This window comes from Mesoplodon bidens (assembly GCF_964165515.1).
Source record: "Mesoplodon bidens genome assembly, chromosome: 7".
Classification (NCBI taxonomy): Eukaryota; Metazoa; Chordata; class Mammalia; order Artiodactyla; family Ziphiidae; genus Mesoplodon; species Mesoplodon bidens.
The window spans coordinates 82,417,212-82,430,303 of record NC_138164.1 but is presented as its reverse complement, the minus strand read 5'-3'; the positions used below and the strand labels follow the sequence as shown (position 1 = coordinate 82,430,303).

Here is a 13,092-nt window from a genome sequence, read left to right as displayed (position 1 = left end):
CAGAGGACCTAGACCCCTTCTGAGAACATGTGTGCAGGACTGGGTCCAATTCCCAGGCATAGTGGGGGAAGGATAGAGCCTGCTTCAAGTGCTCCCAGAGAGGATAGCCAGGAAGGTGAAGAGCCTAGGAAACCTTGGTTGTGAGAAGGGCTGAGTGGACTCCTTAGAGCGATCAGCCGCCACTTACAGTTCAAGCAATTTCTACTATATACCAGGCTCTTACTATGCAACAAATCCAGAAGGCACATATTTCTATATCCATTTTGTAGATAAGGAAACTTAGACTCATTGAAGAGCAGTGACTTGCAAGAAATCACTGTCCACGTAAGGCAGAGCTGGGGAGGGTAAGTCTTGGTTGTATGGTGAGGAGTATAAACTATCTAAGCTACAAAGTACCTTACAGATCAGCATCCAATACTTTCCTTTTCACAGATGGTGACCAGGAGCCCTTTAACAACATCATGACTTGCTCAAGCTGGCTTTGCCCACATCAGCTGAGTCTTATCTTTGTTGGGTCTTCAAACAGTGCTACCCAATAAGTTCTCAACTAAGGAAGTGATTTACTTTAATTTTCTTTTAAACCCCCATGTTTTGATGGAATGAGATAATTTTGAGGAGGATGATGATGGTGATGATAACCATCCTTTAATGAAGTGACGACTATGTGCCCGTTGCTGGGCTAGCTTTCCTCTCTAGCTCCCACAATGACTCTGTCATAGATATCACTAATCCCCTTTGTATAGTTGAGAAAATTCATTCTCACAGTAGTTGCATGACTCACTCAAAGTGACCAAACAGTATCAGGTCTCCATCTTATATTTTATTCTAAAATCTGCTTTCTTTTTACATATCATGCTGAGAGAATTTGTCTGCAAAAATTATTCATTAAGAAATAACTTAGTCCCCATTTTAACTAATCAAAAACAAACAAAAATGCTATGTAGAACATCCATTGATTAGTATAAAGAAGCGATTATTATACTGATTTGACCTAAAGCTTAATGTTTTGGTGAGCTCATGCACCCTTGCCTTTGATGAAGGTACAAGTTCCATTTTGCTTTTTGAGATACTAAAATTAGCCTATGAACCCCCATTTCTGTAAGTACAAGACACAGGGAATCTAGATATCTCAAGTCGAGAACTACTTTGTTACAAAATATTAAAAATAATTCCTGCTGATTTTACACTTTTGGACTTTGTATTACACTGAATTAAATTATAAACCTCAAGGAGTTTACTCGCACATTTTTGGCTAAAAGCACAGACCAGCATTGTGATTTGATTTCCATTAAGGTTACCAATGAAAATCTATGAGTTGCTAAAGGGTTACAAATCTCTTCCTGTAGCAACAAAAGCACTATAAATCCGCAAGAGCTTTTCCCTCTGAGGGAGAAAAATTACAAAAGAGAAATGATAGATGGGGCTTGCTAGAGATTTTAATTAAAGGTGTGAGTGAAAAATTCTGAATCAGGCCAGTGGCAGCTGCACTCAGACATGACCTGCTACAACAGCAGAGGCGGGGACATGTGTCGGGAAATAGATATCCTGTGAGAACAGCCATAATACCCTTGAATTTCATTTCATATGGCTCTCCATAAAGTCTAGCTCTGAAAGGCCTTGTGTGAGACCTCCCTAGCTCAGAGAATAAGTCAGAATACAAAGAAATCGGCTCTTGGTTGCTTAGTGAAACCAGAGTGTAGACCACAGCACGTCTTTAGTGTGTGTGTGTGTGCTGTCCCTTGTTTGTCAAAGGACAGTATGCTCTGCCACTGTGCACTGCTTGCTGCAGTAATTAAGTAATTAAAAGCCCTGGCCATGGAAGATTCTGTATGAAACTTCTTTAAGAACTAGGATTAAAGAATATCGGCTACCCATATAAATATTGTAATGTTCTCCTCTTCTGTTGCAGGCTTTACCAACAAGGCATTTAGGAGATGCATCTTTTCTTATCCATACTTCCACATGTTCACTCACCAGGTTTTGACATGCTTTGGGGGACAGGAAGAAGAACTTGAATTTAATATCACATGAACATGGTTCCATCTCGACTCCATCACTTATAAATTGTCCGACTCTGGTCTGTTAATTTCTCAGGTTCTCATCTATAAATCTCACTAGCCTTGAGGACTATTTGTTATAAGGTCAAATGCCCTTAATTCAAAGTGCTTGGTAAATAGTCAAGCATTAAATAAATATAAGATGCTGTGACTATTTTTTCCTTTATTTCTAAATCACACTTACTCTCCTTTACCATACTTATTGAAAGTTCAAGACTTCTATGGCTGATTGAATTTAATTTTGACTTCAAGTTAGAATCAGACTGCTTACAAGTCGATACATTTTGTGAGAAAAGCATGCTATTCCTTATTACAACCATCCTCATCGTTAATCTCCTGTATGGATTCCCCCAAAATAACAAAGCAAAACCAAAAACCACTACTCAAAAGAACAGATCATTTTAGTAACAGTAATAAGTAACTCTTATGCTTTTAATTTTTGTTACAAATTATAGAATCAAAGCCTTAAATCCAATGGCACAGGATGATCTGCTAAGTGGTCATTCAGATATGCCTGATCTCTGTGATGTGTACCCTGACCTACTGGGAAAGACATGGTGGACCCCTAGACCCTTGTATTTTCCTCCAGAGCAGTAGAAATCTTAGTTGGGCAACAGCTGACTAGAATAAAGGCTACTTTCCTAGTCTCCCATGCAGGTAGATATGGCCACATATCTAAGTTATAGCCAATGAGATTTAAGCAGAACAATCAAGTGAATCAGGAACTTTCCTTAAGTGTCCCTTCTTCATCCTTCCCTCCATGTTTCTGCCTGGGACACAGAGCCACCCTGGACCATGTGTCTGAGACCCACCACCAGTGATGGTAGAGTGTTGAGCTGGAGCAACTGAGTCTCTGAGAACTTTGAGGAGCAGAGTCATCAAACCAGCGCTGGACTTTCATGATGGAGAAATAAACATCTATATTCTTTAAGTCACTGATGTTTTGCTTGCTCCTGTCACTCACAGCCAACTTACGATGTTACTTTTCCACAGCTTTGTTCCCAGAGTCCCTCAACTTTCAAAAATCCTGTGTTAGGCCTTAATGTTTGTTTATTTTAGTGCAATACATTTGACAAATATTTATTAGGCAACTTTCATATGCAAGACCAAGTACTGGAGAGTATGCTGTACTGAGAGAATCAGTGAGCAACTCCAACACAAGTCACACCCCTAAGATCCTTAATAGTGAAAGAAAAAGAAAGTTATAGGGTGCTTAGGATCAGTACCTCTTAACAGAGAAACCTAATCTATCAGGGGCCCAATGTGAGGAAGGAAGGTTTGTTGGAGGATGAAACATTAGGAATGACAACTAAAAAATAAGATGTTAGGCAATGGGTAGTGAGTGGAGGTGCATTCCAGGAAAAGGAACAGTATTTCCAAAGGCCTTTGAGCAGTAAACAACATAGTGTGTTGAAAGAGGAGAAGTCAATATAGTTAGAGCAGAACAAGGGAGACACCAGATTAAGTGTAGAGGGAGTCAAGGTCTAAAACCTCTCACTCTATTCCTTTTTGTCTCTCTGTAACCTTCTAAACTATGAGAATGGACCGAACAATGAAAAAAAAAATGACTACAGTTCATAAAGAACAAAATTCTAGGGCCTGTTTTTCAGAATTTTCTTGTGGGTGAGGAGATGATAGAATTTAAACCCACACCAATCAAAGTATTTCCTGATTCTAGTGTTTGATTTTTTTCCCCAAAAGGAAAAACACTGAAGTAAGCAAATATAACACTTAATGGGATCATTGTTTTGCCCTAGTTTATATAAGAATGAACAGACCAAACTAAAATATGCAAGTCATCTCTCTCAACAGAACACTGTTTGTTTCCCTCTGTTTCCAGTCCTCCTCATTTGCAAAAATAAATAAATAAATGGAACCCTCTTCTTTGACAGAAGCTGGCTTCTCAGAATTTTTTGTTTCCTACGTGAGAAAATATTAATGCATTTCACTGAACCAGTGTGTGCATACATCCTTTTCTCCATGGTACTGAGAAGAGCTGGGGAAAGCCTATTAAAAGGATTAAAATGATCCATGGAGCACACTAGAGGGCAGGTATCCCTTTTAAATTTGCTGTAATGTCCACCCACAGACTAACAGCCAACCACTGCCATTGTAGATAGCGCTCCTAGAGTGGCCTCATTTTCCCAGAATTGTTCAAATATAAGGTAAAAAATTTGCTAACCTGCTTCTCAAATAAGCCAAGCTTTGCTCTTGTTCCTCCTGTCACCTCTAAACTGTTTTCCCTGAACTTCTCAAGCCTGGCTCCTTCTCAACGTCTAAGTCTCATTTCCGATATCACCTCCTAGGAGAGGCCATCCCTTAGAGCTTTTCCTAAAATAACCCCTCCTGTTTTATGTTACATCACGTTTCCTTCTAACATTTACTAAACCCCAAATTGCCTTGTTATGTGTGCTTACTTAAAATGTATCTGTCTCTTCTAGAAAGTTACTCCTTAAAGGCAGTGACCTTGCCTTACTTACTACTCTATTTTCAGGAGCTAGAAAAGACTTTGTAGAGTATCTGGTGAATGAGTGAAACAATGGTCAGTCCTTTAAAATGAATATTATCATAATTCTCATTACAGATAACTCACAAAAGATCTTAAATAACTTGATCAAGGTTATATAGCAAGTTGATGGCAGAATCAGTTGACCTCAGGGACTCTTTTAAGCTATCAATGTTTCTTCTCTTAAATTTTTTGGGAAAAAATAATGTATCTTAAGAAAATCTTCATTTTCAAAATTCTAGTCTCTTCTTTGCCTTTTCTCTCTATTCTATTAATATCCAATCAAATCTACTTTCAAACTACTATTTACATTGTCCATCCTTTTTCTTTCTACTCTCTCTGCCACCATTTTAATTAATAGTCATATCCTATGAACAATTGGAATAGCCTCCTAATTAGTTGTATTGCCTTTAGTTTCTTCCTGCTCCTGTCTATAATTCTATATATGTCTCTCCCAGATTAATTGCCTTAAACTTCAATTTTATCATGCTATCAGCATCTCCAGTTGTCTGTTGCCATCAGGTTAAAATGTAATTTTTTTGGCTTACATTCAAGGCCCTTCACAGCTGCCCCCAACCTACATTTCTCACATTATCCTCTCCTTAAGCTCTCTACACCCTATAACTTTCTTCTTCTTTCACTATTAAGGATCTTAGGGGTGTGACTTGTGTTGGAGTTGCTCACTGATTCTCTCAGTACAGCATACTCTCCAGTACTTGGTCTTGCATATGAAAAGTTGCCTAATAAATATTTGTCAAACTCTCCAGCTAAACTGGCCCACTCACTATTCAAACATCTCTTGAGTTCTTCCTATTCTTCAACCACACTTACCCTATTATTCTCCAAAAAATGCCTTGCCACATTCAAATTACATTTATTTCTCAAGACACTGGAGAATTTCTACCTTCTCTTGGAAAGTTTTCCAGATAACTCCAATGTACATGGATCTACCTGTCTCTAAATTCATCAGTACCTAGAACAGTGCCCAGCTCATTGTAGGTATGCAGCAAATTTTTGTCCAGTGAATTACTGAATCTGTGGTTGAAATCATGCTGTCTTATGGCAGCTTTTATTTTGTCTTATTTTATTTTACCTGTATGATTAAACCTCGGGGGTCCCTTTCCAACTGGGTCTTTGAGATATGAGGCCATGATTCCTATTCATCTCCTTACACACAAGAAGTAATGCCTCTTGTCTAACAGATTACTCCACATGCTTTAACCAAGTGAGCCAAATGTCACATTGTATTACTGATAAACGTACACTCTCTGATTTGTTTTATGGCTCAGGATTTAACAACTACTACACATAAAACAACTGACCCTACAGATCTTATCAGAGAGGCACTTGAGATTCAAAGTATACCTCTCCTTTTTCTTCCGTGAGTATTTTACCATCATTGATACATTATGAAAGCAAATTGTCAATCTGAGGCATTTCTTGTTGGAATTCTAGCTGCATTCTTTTTTTTTAACTTTTCTGATCCTCATGAATTGATAACCCACAGTTATGGTGTGCCAACAATGTAAGGACACCAAAATAGGTACCCAGGATAGAAACTAGTATAAAACAGGGTCCATACACTTCTGGGCAGCACACACAAAAGGCAGCACATACAAAAGACATACTGACCAATATCACTTCCTCTCAATACTATGTGAGTATTGTCAGTTAATAAATGTCATGGAAATTCAAAGGAAGTATGAATTAATGAAGGCTGGGACATTACAGGAAGATACCTGAAACTCTCTTCAACAACAGTGCAGTTATTTTTGAGTCCATGTACATGTCAGCCTGCTCTATACGGTCTCTACCTCCTATAAATATGTAATCTGCAATTTAACTTTAATACCTTCACGTATGTTTTTAAGAGAAAGAAAAGTAGATGACATTGACAACTTGCTCTTTAATCACTTGGACGTTGATTTAACGCAATCACAAAGAGGTCTTGCATCCACTGTAGCCAAAGCAGCTACACCCAATATCTCTCTTCCACATTATCCTATTTTGTTCCATTTCTTACTAGTACATAAGAACAGCTAATTTATTTATTGATCTATGTCAGGGGTCGCCAAAATATAGCCCATAAAACAAATATGACCCTCATTCTACTTTTATAAATAAAACTTTATTGGAACACAGTCATGCTTACTCATTACATATTGCCTAAGGCTGCACTTGTGCTAACACAACAGGGTTGAGTAGTTGTGACAGAAACGGTATGGCCCACAAAGCCTAAAATATTTATATCTGGCTTTTTCCTATCTTACTCTTGGCCTATGAATCTCCTGTCTGTCTCCTCACTCTCAGAACTTGAAAAGAGACTTTTTGTTTACTGCTTTGACCATGACATTTGTACCTGGGACATAATAGATGCTTCATTCCTGTTGCTGACCACTCTTGTGGACTTAACAGGAGGAGTGTAAATTGTGTTAACACGGACCCAAAGCTCTGAACTCAGCTGCACATCTGGAATCACTGCTTTCTGGGTATATATGTAGTGAACTCATGTAAAGAAATTTGTAAATGGCCAAAGAATACTCTGGGGAGGATTCTTGGCCCAAGAAACAGTTTTATAGAAAATGTCTTGGCCTCACTGCTGGGCTTACTGGGAGCAGAGCACTGTATTTTTTGTAGCCCTGCTATGCTAAGCAAAACACGTACTAAATCACCAGGCAGGCCTGGAGCTGAGAATCTGGGTAACATTTGGAGAATAAGAGTTTAGGGTAACACATTTCTAAAAACTTGTTGATAGGAGCACCAGCCTGTGCCTTTTAATTAATTTATTTGACTCTTGTCAATTGATATTACCCAGAGGTTTTAAGAAAAACACACACAGAGACACAACAGTTGTAAAATATAAAAACACCACTTCCCATCATTCTCTTCTAGTTTCTAGGAGTCACTTACAATTTTATTCTATGCAACATTCTCACCAAAGAAACTCCTTATTAACAAGTGGAAACTCTGACCTATTGAAACCCAGCCAATTCCTCTAGGCCAGGCAGATATGTCAGAACAAGTCAACACCAACATGTCGATTTTTCGATATTCTGTTTAAGGGACAAAGATGAACGTAACAGTGTCTCAATGTTAAATAACCTATACACCAAGATAGAGAGTCTTGCCCAGTAGATCATAATATGTATTATATCTGGAAGTTTTATCAGATAGGTCTCCAGGTTGAGCTGCCCCTATCATAACCCATACACTCCTCAAGGCAATATGGGTGGATGGCATTCCTCCAATTTTACATCATTTCAATCCATTCTCCACATTATAGCCTTAGCAATTTAAAATGTAGTCTACTCACATCTCTCCCCTTCCAAAAATTCTTATCTCCACACTGCCTTCAGGAGCTAAAGCTCTCGTAATACAGGTGGTTCACGAGTTAGCTCTGTGCGTCTGCCTGCCTGTCTCCCCTTTGCTACAAGCCTCTCTCCACCCCCTCCCTCCATTGCCCTCTGCTCTGAAGGCTGCACTTCTAAGAGTTTTGATAATGTCTCATTCTATCTCTGGCTCCCATTCCTCCCTTTCTATCTTTTTCCCTATCCCTTTTTCTCTGGCGCTTCTGAGCCTTTGTGCATGCTGTTTCCTTTCTGATTCTGATTGAAACATTCTCCTTTCTACTCTTTTTCGGCTAACCTAGACTTATTATTTGAGTCTCATTTCAGACCATTCTTTCTCCTGATAGTTATTCCTGATTCCTGAAGTCCACATTAATAGAAAAACCCTATGATAGGTAACACTTTATTTGGAATTCCACCCCCAAATCTAACCCCCAAAAATGTTTTACCTGAAAGATTAATGAAAGGTAGAGCTCTAACTTAACTGTGATATCTCCCCCAACATGATCTAAATTCTTCAAATCAATGTACTAAGTACAGCTTTAAGTACTCTCCCAGCTCTCCCAAGCAATTTAACTATGCATCTCTTGGATAAATCTTTAAATGCTTTGCTATTAAAAAAAAAAACACAGGGATTGTTCTATTAAAATATGGAAAAAGTGCTCTGTTTAAAATGACACACTAAATGTATTCTAATCAAGGACATAAGACTTGTTTTGAAAGCCCTTCACTTCAAGGAAATCAAAGACAGAACATGGATGAAGGCAAGCTCCAATGCCTAGTAATATGAGAAAACACCTGTTATTCTGGAGACATACTTGTAACAGAGTAAGTAGGCTTGCAGATAACAATATGAAGTTGCATGTAAAATAAAAATGGAGTGTTGATGTTTTTAACTGGACATGTCTGGGCAGCAAACACTGGGTGGAGGCATTTTAAGTACATCAACAGCTCCCTCACTAGCCTCTGGTTATGTGGACATTGCTGTAATCTAAGTGGTTAAAATGATGCTTGCCACCTTTTTTATAACCTGCTGTGGGTAGAGGGTCAAAAAGTGGTATCTTGGGAGTGAAGAAAATTGATCTCAGAAGTGCCAACAACAGTAGGCAGAAGAGGTAATCTTGCTTCAGAGAGAACCAAACAAGTCTCAAAGCAGGCACCCAACTCTAGGCCTATACAGACCTGGCCAGATCCGAAGCTGGTGTAGATTTCAGAAACTAAGGTTGAGGTGTGGCATTGGGTATAAGGGGCAAAGATGACTAGAATATAAGTCCCACCTGTGGAAAGGGGTTTGAATGAGGCAGGGAGAACTGAACACTGGGAACAGAATTGGGTGATGAGACTCGGGAATGAAGATAGCTTGGCAAGCCTCCCTGGCAAAAGTTGGAGGGGCCATGGCGCTGAGATTCCTGCAGGGAATAGTGTGAGAGCAAAGTGGGACAACAAGCAGCAGACTGCAGTCCCCAGGAGGAGGAAGGACGAGGGGCTTGGCCTCAGCTGGCCTCTAGGCATTTCAGCCTGCAGGTCCAATGTACAGCAAAGCTTTCTAAACTGTGCTCGTCACAGCCTAGGAAGCTCTTACTGTTCTTCCAGAGCCTCCTGCGTTCACGGGTGAAAGGAGAGGTAACTCCCAAGAGGGGCTGTACCCACCAAATGATAAAGCTCAGCTCCAAACTCTTGCTTTGGGCATGATAGGGTCTCTGAGAAATGCCTCCAGGAAGCAAGTCTTGAGCTTGATTTTAGTGCATTTCACTTCAATTAAGACAACGTCCCTGTTGTCATTCTATGTCTGTATTTGAAAGAAAACCAAGAGACCAGAATGGGGATCCCACCCCCAAAACTTGGCAAAGTATGCTCTCTTCCTCTACTCATCTTCTTAGGGGAAAGAGGGAAGGTAAAGAAAAGGAGAGAAGAGAATTCTGCACTGTTTTTAGCCTTCGCAAAGGAGACGTTAACTGCCTGCAAAAAGAACTAGCCTGCCAGCTCCATTGCAAACCTCCCCTATAAAAGCCACGACACCTACTGAAATCATACCAACTTCATATATGTTCTATAGAGATCCACCATAAAATGTGAAGCACTGTGATGAGGGTTATCAGATAACTACATTCCTGACTTTCTAGTTCAATACCCATGCCCTTTTAAAATACATGTATGAAAAATTTAAAAAAAAAACAGAAAAGCAAAGAGAGGTGTGGCAATTTTAAGTCGTGAAAAGAACACAGACATCCATGTTCTTGGAACAAAGAAAATCTGTTAGGAAACATCTTCCTCTTTAACCAAGTGACATCTGAAAAGTCAAAAGGGAAACTTCACACCCAGCTAGGAAGAGTGGTTGTCAATTTTGGTGATAGATGGGGGTCAAGGCTGTCGTAGTCAGATCAGAGCAACGGATTTAAGTTTCACATTCATTTAGCAGTAAGTTGCTTCACAGGTCATGATGCAACGACTTTCAACAGGTCCAAGGAAAGTTCTGTGTGGTGTTTTTCTGCCACCCAACACAGTCATGTGCTCTGTTGTTCTATAACATTTTCAGGTTCATTGAGGAGATTTTAGAAGTGGTTCTAAGGGAACTCATCTCCTTCTCCTGCTTGTCAATTACTAATATAGATAATCGGTTAAGTTATACTTCATTGTCAGAATTATCAGTAGTGTGTGACCAATTATTTATATAATTAAGCATGATCTTTATAAAAAAACACAGCTTACAGAGGAACTATATTCTTGAAATTTCTAAAAGTTCTTTGCACATGCCTCATACTCGTGCATTTGGTGAATGAGTGCAGAAATAAATTACGGATAAGTGGATGCATTCAACAACACTTTTTCTGAAATCTAAACTAGTTCTCATAAAGTAGTTTCAAGATATATTCATCCTGTTTAAAGAAGAATTGACAAAATGGATCTTTTCTAACAGTTATTTGTTTATGTGAAATAGATAAGACTTACTCAAGTAAGCTATTCTTTCTAGATCATAATTATTAATACTTAAAAACTAAAAATGAGCTAATATTTCTGTCTACACTGGAAACCTCAGGGCCTCAAATTCAAGTCCTATCCCATTCCTATCCCCTGTATCTTTTCTTATACTGAAGCAATAAATCACACGTGTTACTTAAAGTACTACTGATATATCTGGAGGTTAAATATGGTGTCAGGAGCAGAAATTTGGCAAAGGTCCATGGGGTTCCATGTGTTAAACCACACAGGGCAATTTGTGCTATGGGAGTAGAATGAAATTATAAGTTCAGAATTAAATATTCTGAAATTATATGGTGTTTCATTTTTATTCCATAAGTGTATTATTTTAAATATTTTAAAGCAAAGGCTAAAATGATATTGCATACAGAAGCTAAACTCAGGTTTATACTTTCAAATAATTTAAATAATAAGCTCAATGAAGGAACACACTGGAGTATGGGAATTACACTAAGAAAAGACAAAAATTACTAGGTTACTGCCTGCCACCTATCCACAATAAGCTCCAGATTGCCATTTTTACAAACTGCTACAAGAATACCAAAGGAGAAGCAGCATTTTAATACCTCACCAAAAACAAACAAAAAAAAGGAATAAAAAACCGGTAAAAGATTCACTTTTGGATGCCCAACTTCCCTCATTTGATGGGAGGCCAAGGCTCCACAGTGAAAGCAAAGTGGAGAGGTTTTCCCCTAAGTTTTTAAATTACTAAATCATTACTTAAATTATCTAAGTAATTACCTTAAACGTCTGCTTTGCTTTGGCTGTGGAGACATAGTCACAACCATGAAGACCCTACTGAAACAAGAAGATATGAAGTTCATAAAGTGTTCTCCGTCTCCACTGCAGAAAGGAACACGAACGTTACCTGAAAATGCAAACTGTGATCTTTTGTGATGAGATTAAAGAAAACCTTTACTTTCACGTTATAATGACTATTCCTATATTTCTTCATATCCTATAGTCAAGGGAAATTTTATTGCCTAATTATCTACATTAAGTGATAACTAAAGCATACATAGTCTGAGAATTGTAGACTGTTTTAGTCATTCACATTTTAAAACACAAATGTTTAGAACTATCCATTTTCTGGGGTCCTTTGGTCTCTTGTTCCTTTCTGAGTTCTTACTATAACAATAAGAGATACATGTAAGGAAATAATTTTTCCCCCAAAATAAACATCAAGTCTGTGTCTCGATTCCACAAGTGAAATATACCAGGCTCTAGAGAGTGTTTCATGAAACTTTAGAGAAAACTGTTAAGTAAATGAAGTGTTTATTTTCTGTACGAAACTTCCTGTTTTAGGGGAATATCCTGCCATCTTGATCTTACTTCCTCATTTACTTGGCCTATTACTTTTATTCAAGGCCTTACCATTGTATTTCCACTCAGAAAATTGTGACATGTGGGTACACTACCACTTCCTTCTGTTGTAATTAAAAAGGTATTTATGCAGTGTTCTAATCTCACAATGGTCACATACTCACAGTGAGATGCCTAGTTTATCTGAAAGGTCATTGGTTGAAAGTCCTTCAGTCAGAATTGAAGGACATATCCCAGATTCTCAGCTTAAGCGTCAGGGTTCCAAAGTAAATTTATCCTTGGGAAACATTCATTTCCCTTCCCATGATTAGATAGTATTATGGTGCTGTACCTTATTATTCAAGGCTATCTTCCATTTTATCCTTAGAATATTTCATCTTTACCTTTCCTCTAGCTGATATTATAATTGTGTTATCCACCAGTTCTATGGATGCTGTACATGAAGAAAGACCTTACTCAATCCTTGGTGCCAGGATGTCAGTTTAAAAACCCAGGCCTCTTTGGAATTCTTTCAGTGCTCATTGGAGGATTTCTCTTTGTTATAAGACATTGAGTAAATACAGGAGACAGATGAGATTTCCAAGGTTGGATATGAGACACACTCCACTCTTGGCTTCTGAGAACACTTTTGGTTCCTTGTCATGTTGGTTGTAGATTGTTAGGGAACTTAGAAGAAGGTAGAAAGACATTTTGTAAACATTACCATGGGAGAGGGATTTTTTGACATATACATTTTGGTCCAAAGTGCCTCTCTGTGCAAGGCTGAAGCCTACCTTAGCCTTAGGTAGACAGGGTAATAAAACTCCTAAGGTTCTGTGTGCCATATGACTTTCCATAATTTTTCTATTAGCCCAGGACTTCTAAAGACCATGATTATCTA

The 13,092-nt window shown here is 38.5% G+C and overlaps 1 protein-coding gene across 4 annotated transcripts in view; it reads right to left on the bottom strand.

The window, feature by feature from the left end:
• GAS2 (growth arrest specific 2) overlaps positions 1-13,092 on the bottom strand; it is a 124,100-nt gene that overhangs the window by 26,837 nt on the left and 84,171 nt on the right. For 2 of the 4 annotated variants that reach the window (XM_081241331.1, XM_081241328.1), the window contains exon 8: positions 11,631-11,684. The exons of 1 other annotated variant lie outside the window; for it this stretch is intronic. In XM_081241331.1, the coding sequence (XP_081097457.1) occupies positions 11,631-11,684 (54 nt within the window). Of the gene's footprint in view, positions 1-11,630; positions 11,688-13,092 lie in introns of those variants that run through there. One more of the 4 variants, XM_081241330.1, reaches the window with a different exon arrangement.